The following is a 27,001-nucleotide window of genomic DNA, read 5'->3' on the forward strand; positions in this document are numbered from 1 at the left end:
TCCCTAATTATTGATATGTATAACACCGATATGGCTTTGTTAAATATGCAGTATGTATAACATTTTAGACTTTTTTAAAAAGACATGCGTCATAGCCAATTATGCAAACTATACGATAAAACCACATTAGCCACGCCCCAAACAGTCAAAAATAGACTGCCAATCTGTGGGAAACACTGCTATTGCGTTTGGGATCTAAATATTGTGACATGCAAGCCAGCAGATGGCCCCAATGACTTTTCTACCTCTAGCGAGTCAGAGATTTTCTTATGTCACTCACACCAGTGACCAGGAAACACAGAAAAGTGTCGGGAAGGTTGTTAGATAGTAGTGGGTGATAATGCAGAATTTGGTATCGATACCAAATAATTACAGGGCGAATATGGCAGGGTAGGGATGTAACGGTAAACGGTGTTAATGATAACTGGGGTAAAGATCCCGATGGCTAGTATTACAGTTTTAAATCAAAATTATTGAAAAACCATGATTGATAACCATCTTTTGTTGAACTTATGGATCAACTGATCCTAGCTTGCTGGCTGAAATGCTAACATGAATACAAGAGACTAGGGCTGGGCGATATATCAATATACTCGATATATCGCGGGTTTGTCTCTGTGCGATATAGAAAATGACTATATCGTGATATTCGAGTATACGTTCTCAGGCAGTTGCTTTTAGCTGCGGGGCATTAAACTGCATGCGTTTCCCACTCGTTCCTGTCTCTCCTTCTCAAAGAGACTTAAACAAGCGCACCTTCTTACGTTACGTCACATACTGTCACGTGAGCAACGTCACACGCTCCTGCGGAGCAGACAGTTAGCGACGTGGTAACGTTAGCTGTGATGCTAACAGCTAACGGTGTGGTTTGAGTGGTAATACGAGAGAAAGAAGGTGCGAATCTGGTAACAAATGGAGGAATAATTAATTCCCAAGAAAAACAGCACGGGGTCCATCGTCTAACAGTGGTTTGGCTTCAAGCGGGAATATGTCTTTACATGTCAACATCTCTGTTCGGTGCCACACCAACTAAATGCCGAAGCAACTATTTCCACATCAACTCCGTAGGACATATACTATTTGATATGCAGCTCATTTTTATGTGACACTTATTGAAATATCTTGTGTGACATCATGTTTTAAACTATTGTAGTGGCGTTCTGTACAAAAAGTGCACTTTAATTTAGTGTTGTTTTGATAAGTCATCTTAGTGACACCATGCACAAAAGTGCACTAATAACTTGTTTTAAAATGTCTCTGACAATCTTGCACTTTCTGTTTTGGAAATTACATTAAGGTTTGTGCCACTGCTTAATAACTGTTTAATAAATACAGTTTTGGTAAATTGACTTAGTTGTGATTTCCCTCTCTGCATGAAAGTTTAAAATGAGCATATATTAATGCAGATGAACAAGAATGTTTTAATGTAGACACATAGAATCATCATACTGGTGTGATTATATGTATCAAGTGTTAATTCAAGGCTAAGGCAAAATATCGAGATATATATTGTGTATCGCGATATGGCCTAAAAATATTGAGATATTAAAAAAAGGCCATATCGCCCAGCCCTACAAGAGACCTTAGCGTCTTTCTCGAAACAACATACCCCAATGTATCTGAACAACTAAGATATTAAATTGTTTAAATTAAACCAACAGATTGTGCTCTCCTAATACAGAGTGATTGGTATATTGATCTATAATTAGAGGAATACGAGACGGAGGAATTTTTACTGTGTGTTCAAGGACCGCTGAACAGAGTAGGATGCGTATCAATAAAGCATTATAAATACAAAACATGTAAAATGGTGAGCTTTCTAACAGTGTGTCTATTAATTTTAATTGTTTTGAAAAATAACTTGTTTAAAAGATTACAGTGTGTCTGTGTTTAAGTACCTTTTCAGCACATCAACAATACCACAATAATTACAAACCCCATTTCCATATGAGTTGGGAAATTGTGTTAGATGTAAATATAAACGGAATACAATGATTTGCAAATCCTTTTCAATCCATATTCAATTGAATGCACTACAAAGACAAGATATTTCATGTTCAAACTCATAAATCCATCCATCTTCTTCCGCTTATCCGAGGTCGGGTCGCGGGGGCAGCAGCTTAAGCAGGGAAGCCCAGACTTCCCTCTCCCCAGCCACTTCGTCCAGCTCCTCCCGGGGATCCCGAGGCGTTCCCAGGCCAGCCGGGAGACATAGTCTTCCCAACGTGTCCTGGGTCTTCCTTGTGGCCTCCTACCGGTCGGACGTGCCCGAAACACCTCCCTAGGGAGGCGTTCGGGTGGCATCCTGACCAGATGCCCGAACCACCTCATCTGGCTCCTCTCGATGTGGAGGAGCAGCGGCTTTACTTTGAGCTCCCCCCGGATGGCAGAGCTTCTCACCCTATCTCTAAGGGAGAGCCCCGCCACCCGGCGGAGGAAACTCATTTCGGCCGCTTGTACCCGTGATCTTGTCCTTTCGGTCATAACCCAGAGCTCATGACCATAGGTGAGGATGGGAACGTAGATCGACCGGTAAATTGAGAGCTTTGCCTTCTGGCTCAGCTCCTTCTTCACCACAACGGATCGATACAGCGTCCGCATTACTGAAGACGCAGCACCGATCCGCCTGTCGATCTCACGATCCACTCTTCCCTCACTCGTGAACAAGACTCCGAGGTACTTGAACTCCTCCACTTGGGGCAGGGTCTCCTCCGCAACCCGGAGATGGCACTCCACCCTTTTCCGGGCGAGAACCATGGATTCGGACTTGGAGGTGCTGATTCTCATCCCAGTCGCTTCACACTCAGCTGCGAACCGATCCAGTGAGAGCTGAAGATCCTGGCCAGATGAAGCCATCAGGACCACATCATCTGCAAAAAGCAGAGACCTAATCCTGCAGCCACCAAACCAGATCCCCTCAACGCCTTGACTGCGCCTAGAAATTCTGTCCATAAAAGTTATGAACAGAATCGGTGACAAAGGGCAGCCTTGGCGGAGTCCAACTCTCACTGGAAACGTGTCCGACTTACTGCCGGCAATGCGGACCAAACTCTGGCATTGATCATACAGGGAGCGGACCGCCACAATCAGATACCCCATACTCTCTGAGCACTCCCCACAGGACTTCCCGAGGGACACGGTCGAATGCCTTCTCCAAGTCCACAAAACACATGTAGACTGGTTGGGCAAACTCCCATGCACCCTCAAGGACCCTGCCGAGAGTATAGAGCTGGTCCACAGTTCCACGACCAGGACGAAAACCACACTGTTCCTCCTGAATTCGAGGTTCGACTATCCGGCGTAGCCTCCTCTCCAGCACACCCGAATAGACCTTACCGGGAAGGCTGAGGAGTGTGATCCCACGATAGTTAGAACACACCCTCCGGTTCCCCTTCTTAAAGAGAGGAACCACCACCCCGGTCTGCCAATCCAGAGGTACCGCCCCCGATGTCCACGCGATGCTGCAGAGTCTTGTCAACCAAGACAGCCCCACAGCATCCAGAGCCTTAAGGAACTCTGGGCGGATCTCATCCACCCCCGGGGCCTTGCCACCGAGGAGCTTTTTAACTACCTCAGCAACCTCAGTCCCAGAAATAGGAGAGCCCACCATAGATTCCCCAGGCACTACTTCCTCATAGGAAGACGTGTTGGTGGGATTGAGGAGGTCTTCGAAGTATTCCCTCCACCGATCCACAACATCTGCAGTCGAGGTCAGCAGAACACCATCCTCACCATACACGGTGTTGATAGTGGACTGCTTCCCCTTCCTGAGGCGGCGGATGGTGGTCCAGAATCGCTTCGAAGCCGTCCGGAAGTCGTTTTCCATGGCTTCCCCGAACTCCTCCTATGTCCGAGTTTTTGCCTCCGCGACCGCAGAAGCTGCACACCGCTTGGCCTGTCGGTACCTGTCCGCTGCCTCAGGAGTCCTATGAGCCAAAAGAACCCGATAGGACTCCTTCTTCAGCTTGACGGCATCCCTCACCGCCGGTGTCCACCAACGGGTTCTAGGATTACCGCCACGACAGGCACCAACTACCTTGCGGCCACAGCTCCAATCAGCCGCCTCGACAATAGAGGTGCGGAACATGGTCCATTCGGACTCAATGTCCAGCACCTCCCTCGTGACATGTTCAAAGTTTTTCCGGAGGTGGGAATTGAAACTCTCTCTGACAGGAGACTCTGCCAGACGTTCCCAGCAAACCCTCACAATGCGTTTGGGCCTGCCAGTTCTGTCCGGCATCCTCCCCCACCATCGCAGCCAACTCACCACCAGGTGGTGATCGGTAAAAAGCTCCGCCCCTCTCTTCACCCGAGTGTCCAAAACATGAGGCCGCAAATCCGACGACACAACTACAAAGTCGATCATGGAACTGCGGCCTAGGGTGTCCTGGTGCCAAGTGCACATATGGACACCCTTATGTTTGAACATGGTGTTCGTTATGGACAATCTGTGACGGGCACAAAAGTCCAATAACAAAACACCGCTCGGGTTCAGATCCGGGCAACCATTCTTCCCAATCACGCCTCTCCAGGTTTCACGGTCGCTGCCAACATGAGCATTGAAGTCCCCCAGTAGAACGAGGGAATCACCCGGGGGAGCACTCTCAAGTACTCCCTCGAGTGAATCCAAAAAGGGTGGGTACTCTGAGCTGCGGTTTGGCGCGTAAGCGCAAACCACAGTCAGGACCCGTTCCCCCACCCGAAGGCGGAGGGAAGCTACCCTCTCGTCCACCGGGTTGAACTCCAACATGCAGGCTCTGAGCCGGGGGGCAACAAGAATTGCCACCCCAGCCCGTCGCCTCTCACTGCCGGCAACGCCAGAGTAGAAGAGAGTCCAGCCCCTCTCGAGAGAACTGGTTCCAGAGCCCTTGCTGTGCGTCGAAGTGAGTCCGACTATGTCTAGTCGGAACTTCTCCACCTCGCGCACTAGCTCAGGCTTCTTCCCCCCCAGCGAGGTGACGTTCCACGTCCCAAGAGCTAGTTTCTGTAGCCGAGGATCGGACCGCCAAGTGCCCTGCCTTCGGCTTCCACCCAGCTCACATCGCACCCGACCTCTATGACCCCTGCTATGGGTGGTGAGCCCATTGGAGGGGGAACCCACGTTGCCTCTTCGGGCTGTGCCCGGCCGGGCCCCATGGGGACAGGCCCGGCCACCAGGCGCTCGCCATCGTGCCCCACCTCCGGGCCTGGCTCCAGAGGGGGGCCCCGGTGACCCGCGTCCGGGCGAGGGAAATCTGGGTCCATAGGTTTTATTTTTCATTGAGGTCTTCGAGCTGCTCTTTGTCTGATCCCTCACCTAGGACCAGTTTGTCTTGGGAGACCCTACCAGGGGGCATAAAGCCCCCGGACAACATAGCTCCTAGGATCATTGGGACACGCAAACTCCTCTACCACGGTAAGGTGGCAGCTTTTTGCAAATAATAACTAACTTAGAATTTCATGGCTGCAACACGTGCCAAAGTGGTTGGGAAAGGGCATGTTCACCACTGTGTTACATGGCCTTTCCTTTTAACAACACTCAGTAAACGTTTGGGAACTGAGGAGACACATTTTTTAAGCTTCTCAAGTGGAATTCTTTCCCATTCTAGCTTGATGTACAGCTTAAGTTGTTCAACAGTCCGGGGGTCTCCGTTGTGGTATTTTAGGCTTCATAATGCGCCACACATTTTCAATGGGAGACAGGTCTGGACTACAGGCAGGCCAGTCTAGTACCCGCACTCTTTTACTATGAAGCCACGTTGATGTAACACGTGGCTTGGCATTGTCTTGCTGAAATAAGCAGGGGCGTCTATGGTAACGTTGCTTGGATGGCAACACATGTTGCTCCAAATCCTGTATGTACCTTTCAGCATTAATGGCGCCTTCACAGATGTGTAAGTTACCCATGTCTTGGGCACTAATACACCCCCATACCATCACAGATGCTGGCTTTTCAACTTTGCGCCTATAACAATCCGGATGGTTCTTTTCCTCTTTGGTCCGGAGGACACGACGTCCACAGTTTCCAAAAACAATTTGAAATGTGGACTCGTCAGACCACAGAACACTTTTCCACTTTGTATGAGTCCATCTTAGATGAGCTCAGGCCCAGCGAAGCCAACAGCGTTTCTGGGTGTTGTTGATAAACGGTTTTCGCCTTGCATAGGAGAGTTTTAACTTGCACTTACAGATGTAGCGACCAACTGTAGTTACTGACATTGGGTTTCTGAAGTGTTCCTGAGCCCATGTGGTGATATCCTTTACACACTGATGTCGCTTGTTGATGCAGTACAGCCTGAGGGATCGAAGGTCCCGGGCTTAGCTGCTTACGTGCAGTGATTTCTCCAGATTCTCTGAACCCTTTGATGATATTACGGACCGTAGATGGTGAAATCCCTAAATTCCTTGCAATAGCTGGTTGAGAAAGGTTTTTCTTAAACTGTTCCACAATTTGCTCACACATTTGTTGACAAAGTGGTGACCCTCGCCCCATCCTTGTTTGTGAATGACTGAGCATTTCATGGAATCTACTTTTATACCCAATCATGGCACTCACCTGTTCCCAATTTGCCTGTTCACCTGTGGGATGTTCCAAATAAGTGTTTGATGAGGATTCCTCAACTTTATCAGTATTTATTGCCACCTTTCCCAACTTCTTTGTCACGTGTTGCTGGCATCAAATTCTAAAGTTAATGATTATTTGCACAAAAAAAAATGTTTATCAGTTTGAACATCAAATATGTTGTCTTTGTAGCATATTCAACTGAATATGGGTTGAAAATGATTTGCAAATCATTATATTCCGTTTATATTTACATCTAACACAATTTCCCAACTCATATGGAAACGGGGTTTGTATTATAACCATTTTGGTCACAATAACTGTGATATAAAAATGTTCCTATTACCTAATCCCGATGTACATTACACATTATAAAGTAGATGAATGAAAAGTCAGTTCACTGATTCTACAAACACAATTATTTTTGTCCTGAAACTAATTGTACAAAAACAGGTCTTGAAGAGAGGGCTCGTCTTATATTGAGGGTTGTCTGACTGTATATTACGGTAGACCAAAAGTGAATTTACCAGGTGCGTTTAACGTTGACTTTCAGGAACTCCCGGCGTTGGACCTTTTTTCCCTTAGTGGCCACCAGCCTACAAGAATACATCAAGAGGACAAACATCCATAATCAATTGTGACAAATTCAATCAGCCACTTTACTAAGCACTAGCGGTGGGAAAAATTATGGATTTTTTGATGCATCACAATTGAGGCGTGGACGATTATTATAATATTACTTCGGTATGTTAAAAATAGCAACGTTAACAAGTTGACACGTTGCTTCAGCAGGCTTCACAGCCTTCACCTGTGTAGTCTTCTATATCTACAGCATATCTATGCTGTGCACGATTGCATCCGAGAACATAAAATGGCGCAATTTATTACTGCATATGTAGGAGTCCTTTACACATATGTTAAACAATTAATAATTATAATAATATACAATACCCAATAATTTTCTATACCGCTTCCTCACTTGGGTTGCGGGTGCACTTGAGCCTTTAAGACCATAAAATAAATAAATATGTATAAATGATCAATTAAATAATGGAATCGTGAGTTGCCCAAATTTTACCACCTTCATTAAGTACACTTGTACCATTACCTAAATCCAACACAAAATTCCTGCCTTTGAAAAAAAAAAAATTCTATTACAATTACACTTTTCTATTACAATTACACTTTATCCAGGATGTATTTACTGTATTTATGGATGAATTGACTCAACAATGTATTGTAGATTGATTTTGCTGGATAGGAGGATATAATGTGTTCAAATAATACTTTAATCCATACCCGCTCTAGCCACAACATGAGCTACACCTGCCAAATAAATTTTACATAAAATGTATCAATTTTCTGGATTTTTTTTTGTTGCAACTAAAAAACAAGTGAGTGAAAGCAATACAGCACCTAAGGGAGATATTGGTGAATTGCAGTTTAAAGGCCTACTGAAACCCACTACTACCGACCACGCAGTCTGATAGTTTATATATCAATGATGAAATCTTAACATTATAACACATGCCAATACGGCCGGGTTAACTTATAAAGTGACATTTTAAATTTGCCGCTAAACTTCCGGTTCGAAACGCCTCTGAGGATGACGTATGCGCGTGACGTAGACCGGCGAACACGGGTATGCCTTCCACATTGAAGCCAATACGAAAAAGCTCTGTTTTCATTTCATAATTCCACAGTATTCTGGACATCTGTGTTCGTGAATCTGTTGCAATCATGTTCATTGTATTATGGAGAAGGAAGCTGAGCAAGCAAAGAAGAAAGTTGTCGGTGCGAAATGGACGTATTTTTCGAACGTAGTCAGCAACAACAGTACACAGCCGGCGCTTCTTTGTTTACATTCCCGGAAGATGCAGTCAAGATGGAAGAACTCGGATAACAGAGACTCTAACCAGGAGGACTTTTGACTTCGATACACAGACGCCTGTAGAGAACTGGGACAACACAGACTCTTACCAGGATTACTTTGATTTGGATGACAAAGACGCAGACGTGCTACTGTTGAGTATGCAGCTTTGGCTTCTAAACATTTGATCGCTTGACCGTATGTGCGCAACTTTTTTTTGCGTATGTACGTAACTTTTTAAAAATATATAAGCTTTATGAACCTTGGGTTAGGTGAACGGTCTTTTGGGCTGAGTGATTGTGTGTGTTGATCAGGTGTTTGAATTGTATTGGCGTGTTCTATGGAGCTAGGAGCTAGCAGAGGAGCTAGGAGCTAGCGTAACAAACACGCAGGTGTTTTTATGCAGGATTAATTTGTGGCATATTAAATATAAGCCTGGTTGTGTTGTGGCTAATAGAGTATACATATGTCTTGTGTTTATTTACTGTTGTAGTCATTCCCAGCTGAATATCAGGTACCGTGAGTATGCAGCCTTGGCTGCTAAACATTTGACAGCTTGACCGTATGTGCGCGTCACGTACGTAACTTTTTAAAAATATATAAGCTTTATGAACCTTGGGTTAGGTGAACGGTCTTTTGGGCTGAGTGATTGTGTGTGTTGATCAGGTGTTTGAATTGTATTGGCGTGTTCTATGGAGCTAGCGTAACAAACACGCAGGTGTTTTTATGCAGGATTAATTTGTGGCATATTAAATATAAGCCTGGTTGTGTTGTGGCTAATAGAGTGTATATATATGTCTTGTGTTTATTTACTGTTGTAGTCATTCCCAGCTGAATATCAGGTCACCCCCGGCTCTCACAGCATCTTCCCTATCTGAATAGCTTCAACTCCCCACTAGTCCTTCACTTGCACTTTACTCATCCACAAATCTTTCATCCTCGCTCAAATTAATGGGGAAATTGTCGCTTTCTCGGTCCGAATCTCTCTCACTTCATGCGGCCATCATTGTAAACAATAGGGAACTTTGCGTATATGTTCAACTGACTACGTCACGCTACTTCCGGTAGGGGCAAGCCTTTTTTTTTATCAGATACCAAAAGTTGCAATCTTTATCGTCGTTGTTCTATACTAAATCCTTTCAGCAAAAATATGGCAATATCGCGAAATGATCAAGTATGACACATAGAATAGATCTGCTATCCCCGTTTAAATAAAAAAATTCATTTCAGTAGGCCTTTAAAGCAAGTTTAATACAAACATAAATATTGATTTATTATCATTATTATTTTTATGAATTGTACCTTCTTATATTGGATCTCAGTGCCTTACGCCATTGCTGGTATATCAAAGAACATTATAATGAAATAATTCACGATTATTAAAGGTACTTTTATACAGTAGTACAATAGTTAATTTATGTCTGGTAAACGATAAAGAAATTCAAGAGCAGTTTTTTTTTGCTAAATCGATTTTACACACAGTACATATAAATCCAGCAGTATTGCCAATATCGATATGGAATAAAATGACACAATCCTATTTTCATAACTAGCAGACATGCATACATGGGCATTTTATTTTATTTATTCATATGCACAATGACAAAACCAAAACATCTAATTCCATAACAAGGGCAAACAGGAAAAGGCAAATAGAGGATTTAAATGACACTAAAATAGTTCAACCATTTTTAATAAAACAATTATTCCCCTTCGTTGCATACCATCGTGTATACAATATTAAATCCATGGTACAAAATAGGTAAAAAAAATTAAAAAAAAAGACAAAAACTACTACTTTCTCTTTTAAAGCATTTGGTATGTTCAATAACATATTTCCTAATTTTGTAAATATACAGACTGTAACTATAACTATATCACTAATGTAGCAAAATGTACAACACAACCAAAAACAGATACAGAGAAGGGAACTAAAAATGTATATCTCATACCGCTAATATCGACCCAATACTGTCCTTGGTATCGACATGTGGCTAGCTAGAGTGGCGACTTATCATTCTGCACAATTCTATATCATTGTCTTTGCGCAGCAATACATTAAATAAAATCCAATGTCTGACAAATATGAGCCTAAAACATACAAATGGCCTAATAAATACATCCATATAGGGAATGAAGCCGTTTCGCATATCCTAATTATTTCAAATAAATCACCACCATAAATCCCCAATTGCAACCTACACGTGGTGATATGAATTTGATTATATATACATAATACAGTACTCACCTTTTAATCCCATTTGTTATTATATTATTATACATTTACAATACATTATAAATCCATGTTAGTAAATATTTTCGTCGAGTATTAGAAGACTTGATGATGTATTTGTTAGGTGGCTAATTCGTCACTGGCTAGCTAATATTGTTAAATATATTAAAAATCATGGCGATTTTATTTTACTCACCAGATCGTCGAGAAACATCCAGTGTGTCGCTGTAAAACAACAGGGTAGTAAAACATATTGTTCAAATAGTCCAGAAGTTATTGAAAGGCGAAAGTTTTCCCTGCCGAGGTGAATGCAGCAGATATTAAAAGTTCAGTGATGGGAAAGATTGGAAAACTATTGTTTTAGCATCAGGCCCTCTGATTGGTCCATCTGCCGGGAAAACCAGCGAGAAAGAAATCCCCTCTCCAAAAAAATTAATTGTAATAATCACACTATCACTTGGGTTGTCATAATTGCATAACACAATTTTAAAAAATGACTTAAAATAATTAGAGCTTTTAAAATTTACAAAAAATTAAGGGAGTAATATGCTTTCCTGAAGAAAAATTGCATTTTATTTCCATGCAAATACATTTGCTTTAAGTCAAATGAAATGCATGCATATGAAAAATAACTGAAAAAGATCAAATCTTAAAAGCTAATCTAAAAAAGCTTTCTAAACACCACTTGTAAAAAAATAATTACACTGGGGGTTTTTAAGGACCCGGGGCCAGTGAGAGAAAGCCTCCAGAAGCCTTCCACCACTCACTTTGACCTCCTGCTAAATGAAGTACCAGGTCAGCTCGGTTGCACTAAAACACATTTTGTAGTGTTGCTACTTGTACTTCAATTATGCTGCAAAATATTCACTATATCTTTTTTTTCTAATTTATTGTGGTTCATCCCCATCATAAGTTATATCAATAATCGCAATATCTAATAATATAGAGGTATCAGGATCAGGAGCCATGTGTTTGTTGTGTCCATCCATCCATCCATCTTCTTCCGCTTATCCGAGGTCGGGTCGCGGGGGCAGCAGCTTAAGCAGGGAAGCCCAGACTTCCCTCTCCCCAGCCACTTCGTCCAGCTCTTCCCGGGGGATCCCGAGGCGTTCCCAGGCCAGCCGGGAGACATAGTCTTCCCAACGTGTCCTGGGTCTTCCCCGTGGCCTCCTACCGGTCGGACGTGCCCTAAACACCTCCCTAGGGAGGCGTTCGGGTGGCATCCTGACCAGATGCCCGAACCACCTCATCTGGCTCCTCTCGATGTGGAGGAGCAGCGGCTTTACTTTGAGCTCCTCCCGGATGACAGAGCTTCTCACCCTATCTCTAAGGGAGAGACCCGCCACCCGGCGGAGGAAACTCATTTCGGCCGCTTGTACCCGTGATCTTGTCCTTTCGGTCATAACCCAAAGCTCATGACCATAGGTGAGGATGGGAAGGTAGATCGACCGGTAAATTGAGAGCTTTGCCTTACGGCTCAGCTCCTTCTTCACCACAACGGACCGATACAGCGTCCGCATTACTGAAGACGCCGCACCGATCCGCCTGTCTATCTCACGATCCACTCTTCCCTCACTCGTGAACGAGACTCCGAGGTACTTGAACTCCTCCACTTGGGGCAAGATCTCCTCCCCAACCCCTGTTTGTTGTGTATCCTAGTGAAAGAGGAAGGAACCTAACTTGTGCAAGACCCAGGATAGCTCAGAGGTTAACATTACTAACACTTAGTAATGGTATCTGGGTTTGTACCCCAGTTGGGTTGATTGATAATTTACTGTTGTTTCATCGCTATCATATCATGGTTACTCAGAGAAATATATCAATCAGGGAAATCCAATGTCAACAAAACCCTGGATACCTCAGTGGTTAAAACTGTTGGCTCTCAATAAGGAGTACTGCTTTTGAATCCCAGTTAGGTTGATAAATAACTTACAAAAGTATATGGCTGGAAGAATCAGGATGCCTAGGAATTACAAATGTTTTCCTACAAACTTTAGCCTTGGCACAGAGGATACAACCCTGACTCACCGAGGTTTACATTGACTTTTGATGATCTGTTATCTTTATCCATTACTCAACTTTTTAACTACAGTGTATGTTAATTAATCAATTACCACCTAACATTACTGTGTGGGGGAGGTGTGTACACAGTCATGAGGACTGCAGAATTACCTCGTAGGTTACCGATTGACTGGTATTCGAACGCGGTGTTAACCACTGACCTATTTCTTGATGAGGTGTGATTCCGCCCCATAACCAAATGTAATCGGGCACACTTGCCATAATGAACTACAATACGGGTAAAACAAGACACTGACTCTTCTGGCAGGAACTTTGAAAGTTACCTATCAACCCACCTGGTTCAAATCTCTCATGGGTACCCCTCATAAAGAGCCAGCAGTGCTAACCACTGAGCTATCCAGAGTCTTGGTTAGAGATTATTCTTTCTCCTACACAAATGTAACTTAGGACCCACCTCAGTAAACATAGCACTATTAACACTAGTCCAGCCACAGCCATGTAAGTTATCGATCAATTTTAGGTCTTGTTTAGATAGAACTCCACAACGTTGTATTTTCCTAAGCAACCTGGTGAACCAATATTGTTACCAAGTCAATGGATGTTTATTCATCCAGTTTATTGTATTCTCAGTGCATTCAAACAATTGCAACTGGACTGTTCAGTTTGTTTTAAGGCTGTCAAACACTGATTTTGTAAATCCTAAGCAATTCTATTAGTCCTGTTACAGACCCCACACACAAAGGTAAAAAAATCTGCCATTTTGACCTTTGTGTGTGGTACGCTCATGTCAGCACAGCACACCACCTTGCCTGATATAAGCCAAAATCTTGTGTGGACAAAATACATTTAAAATCATAACTTATTTAAAATTTTAACTGAATCTGAACATTGTTCTTCTCACACTCATTTAGACCTTTGTGGAGAACGTACTCAAGACTTACACCATTTATTCCAGTTTATGTAAGGGCACCACACTGCAAGTTATAATATGATAGAGGGCTTTATTTAAAAAGTTTATATTATAAAATGCGGCAGTTCACCTAAACCCAGTCACACAAATTGCAAAGACATATCCCTTTGGCTCGGGTGACAAACACATATCTTTAGTCTTATTGGAAGGAGATGTATACATTTTGGCAAAGTAGGAACAATACAGCAGAGTAATTGCTTTGGTCTGCTTTACAAAAAGGTTTATTACAGGTTGAGATTGGCAGTACAGCGCTCTGACAGATGGAAAACAATCCTCAATCGTCCTTATCCTTGGCACCGTGTTTAAGGATGCGTGTGAACTCCACATAGTTGAAGTTATTCTTCTTGTCGATGGGGGCCTCCCTGAAGAGCTCATCCACCTCGTCGTCTGTGAAGCGGTCACCCATGGTTGTCAGCAGCTCCCTCAAGTAATCATCAGGAATGAAACCTGCAATTAAAAAGTTCACGTTTTTTTGGGCTGCTTCCATATATTTAATGTTTCATCTTCTCAAAAGATTTATTTTACCTGTCCCCTCTTCGTCAAAGCAAGCAAAAGCATTTCTGATCACATCTTCAGGGTCTGTGCCGTTGAGCTTTTCTCCAAACATGGTGAGGAACATGGTGAAGTTGATGGGTCCAGGAGCTTCATTCATCATGGCCTCCAGGTACTCGTCAGTTGGATCCTTACCTGTGAACCACAAAAAAGAACACACTTAGACAATTTACATTTTCATCAATAATTTCACCAAACTACTTCAATTGTTCAACAATGGTTTAAACCAGGGTCCACAACCACTTGACCAAGCCGCGGAAAACTTTCAGAATAAATTATTTTTAAAAAGGTAACCTTTTTAAAACACAATTTCTGTAAATATCTAAAGATTTTTTTGGGAAGTTTGGAAATAAAAGGTATTGTTTTCCTTTGAAAACTTTACAAATACATTTATTTTACTTTGACTGAACTTACCCTCATGAAGCTAAGTTAATCTTTCCCATTGAGTATACTGAAAAATAATTACACTACTCAAGGAATTAGTGAAAAGAAGACAGCCAGAGCTACATAAAATAAGCTTTTGTTGCTTCCATGCTAACATTTGTTTTGGTCATGATCAGAAGCAGAATGACAAGAATTTCACTCATTTGTAAATGGTACTATACCAAATATGACTTTTGCCGGATTTCAGCCAAGAAACATACACTTTAATCCTAAATTGATCAAGGTAGTCTATGCATATTGTTTTTAGAACGCCCATACACAGAAATACTGTTTCACACGGCAAACGCTGCCTTCAATACCATTAGATACCAAAGAGTACAAAGACTTAGTGACAAAGATTCTGATTTTGAGGCCAAGTCTAAGAAATATTAAAATAAAAATAAAAACACACTCCTAAATGACATTTGAATAGGGACTTTCTTCTTCTAATTAACACATCTGAAATAACCAAAGATTATGTGGTTTTCAGAACCACAAACAGTTATGGTCAAAATAGCTTCCTAGGAAGTTTTAAACATCGCTCAAAATGCAGTATTCATAACATTCTTCAGTGGCATGGCATAATTTTGGTAAATGATCAAATGTGAAATACATTTTCAAAGCGTCTTTCGCAAAGATTTGGTGAAATAAGACATGGTCATGATTGGGGTTGTGTAACATTCGCATTTGAACTGATACGGTACCAATTCCCATTACCTTTTGTGTGTGTTAATATTGTTTTTTGATAATAAAATCTTATTTTTTATTGCAACACTTAAAAATAACCTGATTATGATAACTGCTGTCTAAATGCCATATTTGTTTTATTACAATTGAGTTTAATTTGCAGTTTAACATTAAATTGTAATGACAGTTGCAAGTCCAAGATGTTAGGTGGCATTTATGTTGTGTTTTTTTTTGTCTTTTGTTTCACCTTAAAAAGTGTTGATACACTAAGTATTGTACTTATTGCAGACCAGGGCAGTCATGTATTAGGTTTCCTTGAACATAAAACCCTGGCGTGCGCCCTTTTTTTACAGCAATGTTGGGCTGCAACAAGAGTAAACTTGACGTGAAAATGTGCGCTGCCTCACGCCAACTTCATGTTTCCAATTTCTACACTACAGTATGTGAATACTTTGGCGACACACAGAGGTAGGTGGTTGTTATGGCTTTGCCAAAATTTCATTTCAACAATGTAAAAAAGACCAAGGCAAAGACACAAAATTCACTCTTTTGCCAATGCATTCAATACTTTACATTCAAATTATATATTTGTGATGACATCTATTAATTTATCTAGGTGATCATTTTGATACCTATTGCAGTCACATTGTGTTCCTGTGACTGTAGCACTAGCAAGCAGCCAGTGGGGGGCGGCAAAAAAACAGTCACTAAGACGGGGAGTGCAGGCAACCCAGTCTGGAGTGAGGAAACAAAATTTGATAGCAAAGCACACATACAGTGTTGGCGTTAACGCACTTTTTGTGTCTTTTTACGCATTGAAATCAGAAAGAACGCCAATTTTCGGAAGGCCGTTCCCCGGACGCGGATTTATTTTTACGCCCGGTTTGCTTGTTGTTGTTTTTGTTTTTTTCGGTTATCGCTTTCCGACGGTGTTTTGTTTTGCTTATATTTGCCGGGTCAAGTTATTATTTTATTGGTCGACTTCAAAGTGATGCACTTTCCGGTACAATTTCTTAAATTTTGATTCGCCGAAAGTTCTATCGATCACAAATACTGCATTTCCGGTATTAGGACTTCCGCGTGTTATTGTTTTCATTCTGGCGAGCAATAAACCCACGCAGCGAAGCTTCAATGAAAAGTGGCTTCAAGAGCCACTTTTCAGCAAATGGCTCACTTATGACGATGGAAAGATGTTTTGCACACCATGTAAACGGGCTAATAAAAAGAACACCTTACGACCGGGTGCACTGATTTTCAAAGATCCAGCCTTACACCAAGAAACATGTTACATAAAGCTTTTTAATGACTTAATTTAGTTTATGACAACATTTTTCCAAAACACAATATAGAATGTGAGATATAAAATAATAATGCATACATTTATCATTTGTTTTCAAAACGGTTACAAAAAAGTGGGACCCCAAAAACTTACTGTGGGACCACAATTTTATGACTTGATGGGGCCCCTGGGACTCCATTTTCAAAAATTCCTAGCGCCAACACTGGTATACATATTACAACATACAACTCAAGACTTGCAACAGAGGATGAAGGGGCGGGCATCTGGCTCGAAGCAGCCAGCCAGCTACGTTTTCCGTCATACCACGTGGGGTGAAGTGTCTGAGGCGTGGGATGGAGGGTGGGGTACGTGTGTGTGTGTGTGGCGTGTATTTTTCGTGAATGCATATGTGTATCTGTTCCGCGACACTTTCGCAAACGCGAGAGCACAGCCAGTCAGTTCAACAAAAGTCAACAAACAACAGGTGTATGTCCATGAGAGACAGGGAAGGAGGTTGTTTCATCTTCACTGTTTTATGCACCGGAGGAATGACCCACCTTTGTGTTACGTAGAGCTGCAAGATGTTTCCATGATTTGTATTAATAAATTGAGAAATCAAACTCTAATAAGAGTCTGAGTCTTTCGTATCCTTTTTGACAGCACTCGCATGTTTAAATTTAAAAGATTACAAATCGAATATTACATAATTTTCACATGAAACTAATCTGGCTGTGAGCAGGCTACTACTGTATGAATATATTTTGATCTAAGTTACACAAATTATTTTTATATTAGGGGTAATCAGTCACCCGCCTCCAAGATTTTGCATATCATTGCAGCAAGTCTGCAACTATCTTTTCAAACAGGGTGCGGCACTACTTTGATTCCGGTCTGTTTTGGCCATGCACAGCCATCCTGGGAAGAGGTCACAGAGAGACATGGCACTGGGAAATAAAACATCCATAGGTATTTTTTCCTCAAGTTGACTACAATGCATGGCCTTGTAATGACCAACTGTTCTGCCTCCCCGTTTGTAACAAGACATCATGGATGCTTCAAGCATTGGCATTTGATTATGTCATCACCAGGAATAAGGACAGGTAGGATGCAAGTCACTGAGGCCATGTGTGGTGCGTAATGCTGGACTGACCATCGCCTCATTGTGTCTAAGCACAAACACTGCATCCTGCCAGAAGAATGTAAAGAAGCTCAACGTCCTCAAGCTTAGAGCAGCAAAGTTACAGAATAACTGCCCAATAATCTTGACGCAGGGCTACTAGACACACTCCAGTCTACTGGCTGCTCAATGCGGATGAGACTCAATTGCTGACAGAGAAGACAGATCTTGGAGAGAAGGGTTGAACACTGACGTGATATTCAAACCAGCCGCAATCAACGACATGTGGACATCAACTATGACCAAGACAACCTCCCTAGAAAGGAAGAAGTCAGAAAGGCCATTAAGCAACTCTCCTGTGGTGAAGGACCAGGATCAGATTCAATCCCTGCTGCGGTGTACAAGGCAGGTGGGTCCAGCAATGATACAGAAACTGACAGAACTCAAGTCTGTGGAATGAAGGAAGGGTCCCAAAACAGATGTAGATGTGACCATTGTCCAAATCTACAAGAGGAAAGAAAGTGTCAGGGTGTGTTGGTGACGAATCCCAAGATGCAGAAAAGGCGGCAGGCATTGTACGAGAAAACATGATTTAATGTCCAAAATATAAACAATAAAGAAAAGACACAAACCAGGAACTAGGAATGGACAAACTGGAAACAGTGAACAGGGATCCAGCAAACAGGGACTAGGAACAAAAAGACAGTAAGCTACAAACAGCTACAAAATATGGCTTACCGCATACAGCTACACTGATATCGACACGACAGGTCGGAACGACAATAATCCAGCACTGACTGGAGGGGAAGGCAGGTTTAAATAGCAGCTGGCTGATTGACACCAGGTGTGGCCAGGTGCCAATCTGCCACAGCTGAGGGGACAGCACTCAGAGAGACAAACAGGAAACTGAACCAAAATAAGAGTGCTGACAGGAAATAAAACAAACACAGAGGAAAAACTAAAACTTAACCAAACTGTCAGGGACAAGCCTGACAGAAAGGCTACCTCCAGGCCTGTGATAATCACAGTGGCCTCTCTCTCGTCGATCGCCAGGAAGATTGGGTTTGAATTTGGACGATTCCAGTTTAGATTCCTTGTTCCAATTCTGGATCTCAACAATTCTCAATTCCGATTCTTTTAAAAGGCAGAGTCAAAAATATGTATTTGTTTTTAGATAAGAACTTTACAATGCATTTCTCATGTGGCTATTTTCAAAGCAATCAATGTGATTAAAAGAACTGAAAATATGGGAAACATTTTGGATTTGAAAACTTAAGCCACAAGAAAAAAACACTACATTAGTGTGAATGTGACCGTGACGAAAAATGTAAAGCGCTCTGGGTATCGTGCAGGTGTAGTAAAGCGCTATATAAATAGACTTTCCTTTACCTTTTTTTTTTTAAATTTTGTGTTATTGGTCAAAACTGCCATCTGGTGGTGTTTTTTCACTCTTACAGGTGTTGACACGCCATAGGTGGAAGTCCTGTTTTAAGCTCACATGACTTTCTTTGAAATATGTCCCCCTGATGACTTCCACACTTTTTGGAAGGCCTGGTAGCATTCCTCTTTAAACTCTTTTATTCCGCTTATGTGTTTTTCGTGTTTCAATATTTTAGGGTCAATTAAAAATATATATATCCATATGAAGATTAAGCTCCTCACAAAATATGGACGGTAAACCACACTGCCTGTCAGCCGCACATCAAACCACAAAATCTTCTCTGGAAAACAAACTCATTGTACGGATGCTGAGTCAGTATTCATTATGTGCTTTTCCTTTGATGTTATACTTGCCTTTGTTTTATCCATTGCTACATTACAACGGCACAATTAGGGCTGAAGATACTGTAGGAAAAAAAAAATGTTTTCAAATCCTGTGATCTGTATTGTGACATTTTATTTTACCAACTAACTTGAAAATTACTGTTATGCTACACTACTGTCATTTTGTGGAAAATTAACCTTCACAGATCTTTTGTTAATTTGGCTTCTGTCTGTTTTTTAGAGATGTTGTTAACATTTATTGCTTGCTTATATTATACTGGGACCAAAACACAAGTTTCCTTCAATTATGTGCAATTGTGAATTGAATGGAAAACAAAATTTTAAACATTTTAGGCCCATCATCTTAAAATGGGACACACCATCTTTAAAATTACTTTATAATATAACCAGGGTTTTCCCTTAATTTACAAACCCCAAAACCAAATCATTTTCAACCTATACTCAATTGAATAGACTGCACAGACAATATATTTAATGTTCGAACTGAGAAACGTAATTTTTGGTTTTGTAATTGAATTTGACAGCATTTTTATTACCGCCACACCTTAAAAATATGTTTTGTTTTTTTTTTATACTTGAAAACAAATTAAATTAATATAATATGTTGTATCCCCCAGAAGAAATTACACAACATCCGACGCTATTTTTAACTCTTATTACAAATCTTATGATAACAAATGGCACAAATACAACAGGTTTTACCTCCTGTGTACACACTTTTGTCTCCGTGAGTCTGTGCTTTCTCGCGGGACACACAACAACACTTTCTTTTTCTCCGCCAATCACTTTTCAGACACGGACGGTGTGTTTGCAAACATGGGAAAAACTGACAATAAATCCAAACCACACAAATATTAAACATTACCAATAGCAGGTCATTAGTTTGCGTGGATATATATATATATATAGCCTATTATTTGCGCACTATTGACAAGCGATGTACCGAAAACTTGACCACCGAACAAAGACTTCATTACCGAAAACAGTGTTGCCGAACCTGGATGTAAGCAATACGTACGCCATTGTCTGGAGCGTTGTCAGTATGCCTGCAATGTGGACGTAACCAAATGGACCGTTCAAGAACGGTGACCAGCAATCTACAAAATGTGCAAATATTAAGAGGACAAGAAAAGAAAGTCCAAATGGATCAAAAGCGCGACGCAAGTGTAACGTCATGCTCGCTGCAGCTAAGAGGGTACGTGAGCTAGGTTTAGACCGTCGTGAGACAGGTTAGTTTTATTCTACTGTTGATATGTTGTTGCAATAGTTGAGTCTCTAAACAGAAGTAGTCTCTAAACACGACTACATTTTATAATAACACTAGAAGATGCTAGATTTGTTGTTAGTTGTTTTTAAATTGAAATAAGTAATTAAAAGTATGTAAACACTTGGAAAAAAATCTCAACAAATAATTGAAAATATGGCAAATCGATAAAAACAATGTTAAGACTAAATAATAATAACAGATTTGTTTCAGTGGCCTTGTGGTTAGAGTGTCCGCCCTGAGATCGGTAGGTTGTGAGTTCAAACCCCGGCCGAGTCATACCATAGACTATAAAAATGGGACCCATTACCTCCCTGCTTGGCACTCAGCATCAAGTGTTGGAATTGGGGGTAAAATCACCAAAAATGATTCCCGGGAGCGGTCACCGCTGCTGCCCACTGCTCCCCTCACCTCCCAGGGGGTGAACAAGGGGATGGGTCAAATGCGGAAGACAAATTTCACCACACCTAGTGTGTGTGTGACAATCATTGGTACTTTAACTTCAAATGTATGTATACATTTTTTGAGCCTTTAAAAGAAAATCATATAATCATAGGAAATTATGCAAATTACTCGATTATCATGGTGACCACGCCCCCACCGCCACCGGTATCTTGGCAGTTTAGTGGAAACCCTGATAACTGATATTAAACTGCAGGATTTCCCGCAGCGCTTTGTTGTTAAGGTGGCAGCCTTAACAACAAAGAGCCACTGCCTAAACTAAAGTCTTAACAAGCTGCTCCGCTTAGTTCTGCCCCTGCCTCTGTCAGTACGTCTCTGCAGCACCCAGCATTGTCCCACCCACAGAACCATCTGATTGGTTACACGCAAAGCGGTAACAGCCAATCAGCAGTGCGTAGTCAAAGCGCATGTAACAGCCAATCAGCAGTGCGTATTCAGAGCGCATGTAACAGCCAATCAGCAGTGCGTATTCAGAGCGCATGTAACAGCCAATCAGCAGTGCGTATTCAGAGCTCATGGAATCAGTGCTCTTGCGGTGAGGTGAGCAGAAAGGTGTTTAGCAGGTAAGGCAGCGGACTCTCCCCAAATTATAATAAACACCTCCCAGTCAACTACTAGTAAAATCACTATGAGCCCGTTGACCTTCTAGAAACATAAGCAGCAGCTCAGCTCGCTCGCAGTCTTTGAGGTGAAGGCTAATTAGCTTTTAGCGTAACGTTAGCTCATTTTGCGGCGTGTGTGTGTGTGCGTGTGTGTTACGGACAGCAAAGCTCTGTCGGTCTGAGAGAAAGACAAGCATTATTGACCTACAGTTAACAACTAAGTTATTTCACTTTACCTTTTTCTGTGTTGATTGAGCTGTGTTGAAGCAGCAAAAAACGACATTATGTTAAATGAAGAGTTTCCTGAAGCTGTCTCTGATAGTTGATATAATAATGTAACTGCATCATAAAGCCTACTTGAACTCCATGGTGTTCAGGGATGAATAGTCTCTCCTATTGCTATTGTACTATTCTTTCAGCTATAGTTACATTAATCATTAATAATGTAGCAGCCTAGTTTTGAATGGCAGGGTCCCTGCTATCACATGTTGATAAAAATATAACATTTACAAAATAAAAATCAACTACAGGCTTCCCAAATGCTGTAATAAACTAAGCATGATGAGTTGAACACATGTCAGCATGTGGCCCCACTTTTAACTCTTTTTTTTCCAAACGCTTATTGCAAACGCTTACTTACCAGTAAGTAGGGCTGTAACGGTACGTGTATTTGTATTGAACCGTTTCGGTACGGGGGGTTCGGTTCGGTTAAGAGGTGTACCGAACGAGTTTCCAAACGAACATATTAAGTAGCCGCCTCCGCTTCCTTCTGCCTCTGTCTCTGTCAGTACTCTACACAGCACCCAGCATTGTCCCACCCACACAACCATCTCATTGGTTACAAACAGAGCGGTAACAGCCAATCAGCAGTGCGTATTCAGAGCGGTAACAGCCAATCAGCAGTGCATATTCAGAGCGCATGTAGTCAGTGCTTAGTGTTTAGCAGGTAAGCATCAGGCAGCGGACTCTCCCCAAATTATAATAAACACCTCCCAGTCAACTACTAGTAACATCACTATGAGCCCGTTGACCTTCTAGAAATATAAAAGGCAGCTCAGCTCGCTCGCAGTCTTGGCTTGAGGTGAAGGCTAATTCGCTTTTAGTGTAACGTTAGCTCATTTTGCGGTGTGTGTGTGTGTGTGTTACGGACAGCTAAGCCCTGTCTGACTGTTATTTCACTTTACCTTTTTCTGTGTTGATTGAGCTGTGTTGAAGCAGCAAAAAAGGACATTATGTTAAATGAAGAGTTTCTGTCTCTGATAGTTGATATAATAATGTAACTGCATCATTAAGCCTACATGAACTCCATGGTGTTCAGGGATGAATAGTCTCTCCTATTGCTATTGTACTATTTTTTTCCAGCTATAGTTACATTAATCATTAGTAATGGAGCAGCCTAGTTTTGAATGGCTGGGTCCCTATCACATGTTGATAAAAATATAATAATTACATCATAAAAATCAACTACAGGCTTACCAAATGCTGTAATAAATTAAGCATGATGAGTTGACTTGAAACTGTTTAATGTTGCACTTTTTATATGTAGAAGAAAAGTTTTGTCATTTTATTTAATCTGAGCAACAACTTGAGGCAGTTTAATGTTGATTAACGTGGGCAGAATTATTATAGTGTTCCCAATGTTAAAAGGATAAAGCCATTGTTTACAAATTTGGTAAATAAATAACAAAAAAAATTATATTTTGTTGTTTTCTTACTGTACCGAAAATGAACCGAACCGTGACCTCTAAACCAAGGTACGTACCGAACCAAAATTGTTGTGTACCGTTACACCCCTACCAGTAAGTCATTAATTTGACTCAGTAAGTCATTATTTTGACTTAGTAAGTCATTATTTTGATTTAGTAAGTTACTAAGTCAAAATATTGACTAACTAAGTCATAATAATGACATACTTAGTATCTCAGGTAACTAGGACTGTTTTGTTTTTACTTTACGGAAAAAATATTGAGATATACAGTATATCGTATATCGCCATTCGGCAAACAGAGCGGAAAACACAACCAAAAATTGTAGGCTTCTTCACCGCAGTCTGTAGTCTATTGCCCTCCAGGCTGTGGTGGCAGCGACGAGGTGGAGACGTGATGGCGACAGGCCGAGTTACACCGATCCTTACACCCACCAACACCCTTCCGCCGGAGAGACACCACCTTAACTAACACATTTTCTGGGGGAAACACTGAACTGTATTGTTTTGTGTGGGTATTAAATAGACCTACTGTAGCTTATCCAAGGACAACATGTTTACTTGTATGTTCTGATTTTTTAAATTCTATGTATCATATTGTTGTTGAAATAAAGTTACAACGAACGAGCTGTGATTTGTCAGCTTGTTAAGACATAATTTCCGGTGTTCACACAGCCTTCCTTTGCTAACGTCTTTGAAGCAATGTGCACGCCAAAAGTGACCTTTACTTCAAAATGATTAGTTCCATCGCCAACATTAAAGTGAGTGTTGCTATCACTACAGCACACAGGAAAACATGTGGAAGAGAATTTCTGGGTGTTGTTAATAGCTTTCGTTTTGCATACCAGAGTTTTAACTTGCACTTACAGATGTAGCGACGAACTGTAGTTACTGACAGTGGTTTCCTGAAGTGTTCCTGAGCCCATGTGGTGATATCCTTTACACACTGATGTCGTTTTTTGATGCAGTACCACCTGAGGGATCGAAGGTCACGGGCATCCAATGTTGGTTTTCGGCCTTGCCGCTTATGTGCAGTGATTTGTCCAGATTCTCTGAACCTTTTGATGATATTATGTTGTTCTTAAACTGTTTTACAATTTGCTCATGCGTTTTATTCACAAAGCGGTAGGGATGATACTCGAAACCGGTTTTCCCAGTTGTTCGATAAGAAAAAATGTTGGCTATTTAATAGATTATATGTTTAATCTTATGGTACCTCTGCCTTGGTGCCCGTCAGTCTGTGTGTGCGCACGCGCTTGTGTGTGTTCCCTTGTTAAAGTGCCTTTTTTTCAGCATTGCAAAGTGATACTGCTTTAAAAAGTACTTGAATTGATGTAGACAAAGTTTAGTTGGCTGACTTTGGCTAAAATGAAAGTAATTTTTCACACAACTTTGTCTCACTCTTGTTAGCAAGGTAGAAGCTCACACTCTTACCAAGGTTGAGACTGCATCTTCCCTCCAAATGTCCGACATGAGGGCTCCGCTTTAAATGCTCACGTATCACAAATGTACTGCCATAAAAACAAAGTCCGCTTTGCAAAATGAGCAAGGTATTCATGTTTTTAACAATAAGAGGAAGTATCCTCAAACTTTACATGTTATCACTGACGTTGTTTTAGCGAGTGACCCACTTTCGCCTGGAAAAACTTGAGTGATGACGTCACATTGCGGACAAATAATTGTTGGCGACAAATTTTATCGTCAATTTGTCGACAAATCGTTGCAGCCCTATCCAGTATATTTATGTTGAAGCTCGTTTTGATGACACATTGATTAAATTCAATCAAATCCATAAACTATATAACATTACTGGAAGAAATCTACCATTTTAAACTGTTAAAGCTTTGCACGTCACAACGTCCAGCTCTACTCACCCAGCGAGGCTAGCATGTCGTGGAGGTCTTCCTTGTCAACAAAACCGTCACGGTTTTGGTCAATCATGTTGAAGGCCTCTTTGAACTCCTGGATTTGGGACTGGTCAAACATGGCGAAAACATTGGAAGTGGCGCGCTGGGGGCGCTTCTTGGTGGTCTTTCCCTTTGCCCTTTTGCTCGACATTTTGATGGATTTATACCTTTAAAAAATAGCACATTTAACTACAGATATGAATACATGTATAAAAATGTAATGCACAAATATCTACTAGACTAGGATCATGATAATATGTATGCCTACACCTCAGTAGCAACATCATTCAAAGCCTGTGAATTCTGAGCTATAAATGGACATGTTCCTTTTCTTTCTAGAACACTGCGTCACTGACGACAGAAAAGCCAGTAATGTACGGACTGATGCCCTTATCTGGATGTTTAACACAGGAAAGGTTTTGATGCTACAACACAAGCTAAGACATGCTTGACAGGCAGTTTAAGCTCAGTTGCTACAGTAATGACATCCATCCATTTTCTACCACTTGTCCCACTCATTTTGTCGATATAACTACAATGGATCAATTAGCTGTATATTGCTTATGACTACTGCTTAATAATTAACTTCACAATTCTTTCAGTTTGAAATTTGCAATGTTTTTAAAAAAAAACAAAAAAACAATTACTCTTAAACTGGAGCTTTCCAAAAACATGCAAATTATTCCGTTTAAGGAGTTTGGAGGGGAGGGGTCGCAAATTATGTTGATTTATATCAATTAACAAGACGATGATTTACTATAGTGCCTTAAAATATGTATTTTAAACGGCAACTCATTTAAGGACTAAAACAAGCTTTTCATACCAACAACAACTAAACATTTATCTTGTTCTTATCTCGAACCTGGTTAATCTTGACTCCGGAGAAGCAGTCTTTGCCACTAATATTACTATAAAGGACATGTATTAAATAATGCACAATAAATAAAAGAATAATAACACCAATACGTTACTAACACGAATAATGGAACACCAGCTGACGTTACCTTTGAAGGAATTCAACAACATCATATTTACGTTTTTAGCACAATTCTTGTAGTCGTGTCGTCAGTTTCTGTTTGAACATTTATATCTTTGCCACCTTAGCTAGCGTTAGCTAAACTAACCGTCCGCGTTCAGTGTTTTGAAACCACTAAAAACACACACACATTCTCGCTCGTCGTTCACGTTTAACGCCAATAATATCCCACATAAACGTGCCACGAATAGACGACAATAAGAGGCAAATACTTGCTTACCTCCGATAAGACGATAAGTTGTGTTAAAAGCGTTTTTTCTTAACCACCGCCCTTCACTTCCTGCCTTCAAGTTAATGTCGTCAACTCGTTCGGGACAAACCAACTGAAAAAAAGGGGAGGTCCTTATTTTGCAGCAACACCGTTTAAACCGTTATTAAGTAAACATAACATGGTTCGAAATAGATATAAAATATTTTACGATAAATAGAAATTGAATACACGATTATGTGTCGAACCGGGCTTTTATTGTTGACTAAAGAAGTACAACTGAATGTTTTACCCTGAGACAAGTATCTTTCCCAAATACGCCAACTGCGTTCCTGGAT

General features: G+C 41.2%; 2 protein-coding genes across 3 annotated transcripts in view; both read right to left on the minus strand.

Annotated features, from left to right (window-relative positions):
- Nucleotides 1–11,031, minus strand: part of LOC133630466 (meiotic recombination protein REC8 homolog) — a 64,556-nt gene extending 53,525 nt beyond the window's left edge. The window contains exons 1-2 of the mRNA XM_062022065.1: nucleotides 10,841–11,031; nucleotides 7,069–7,137 (exon numbers count right to left, since the gene is read on the minus strand). Coding sequence (XP_061878049.1) covers nucleotides 7,069–7,137; nucleotides 10,841–10,896 — 125 coding nt within the window. The 5' untranslated portion in view covers nucleotides 10,897–11,031. The remainder of the gene's footprint in view (nucleotides 1–7,068; nucleotides 7,138–10,840) is intronic.
- A 2,572-nt stretch (nucleotides 11,032–13,603) lies between these two features.
- Nucleotides 13,604–26,797, minus strand: LOC133630131 (myosin regulatory light chain 2, smooth muscle minor isoform). 2 transcript variants are annotated; one of them, XM_062021472.1, is made up of 4 exons: nucleotides 26,676–26,797; nucleotides 25,387–25,586; nucleotides 14,162–14,323; nucleotides 13,604–14,083 (listed from the first exon to the last, which is right to left on the minus strand). In XM_062021472.1, the coding sequence occupies exons 2-4, from the start codon at nucleotides 25,568–25,570 to the stop codon at nucleotides 13,911–13,913; spliced, it is 519 nt and encodes a 172-aa protein (XP_061877456.1). In that variant the 5' UTR covers nucleotides 25,571–25,586; nucleotides 26,676–26,797; the 3' UTR covers nucleotides 13,604–13,910. The 2 variants fall into 2 exon arrangements, with proteins under 2 accessions (XP_061877456.1, XP_061877457.1); XM_062021473.1 differs by lacking the exon at nucleotides 26,676–26,797 and adding an exon at nucleotides 26,455–26,604.
- Nucleotides 26,798–27,001: the final 204 nt, after the last annotated feature.

Source organism: Entelurus aequoreus, linkage group LG15 (genome assembly GCF_033978785.1).
Source record: "Entelurus aequoreus isolate RoL-2023_Sb linkage group LG15, RoL_Eaeq_v1.1, whole genome shotgun sequence".
Lineage (NCBI taxonomy): Eukaryota > Metazoa > Chordata > Actinopteri > Syngnathiformes > Syngnathidae > Entelurus > Entelurus aequoreus.

Excerpts from the sequence above, each read along its gene's own strand:
- LOC133630131 (XM_062021472.1), bottom strand. The coding sequence starts at position 25,570 with ATGTCGAGCAAAAGGGCAAAGGGAAAGACCACCAAGAAGCGCCCCCAG. Across the intron at positions 14,324-25,386 it reads CGACATGCTAGCCTCGCTGG|GTAAGGATCCAACTGACGAG; the intron begins GTGAGTAGAGCT and ends TGTGGTTCACAG. Across the intron at positions 14,084-14,161 it reads CTTTGACGAAGAGGGGACAG|GTTTCATTCCTGATGATTAC; the intron begins GTAAAATAAATC and ends TTTTAATTGCAG.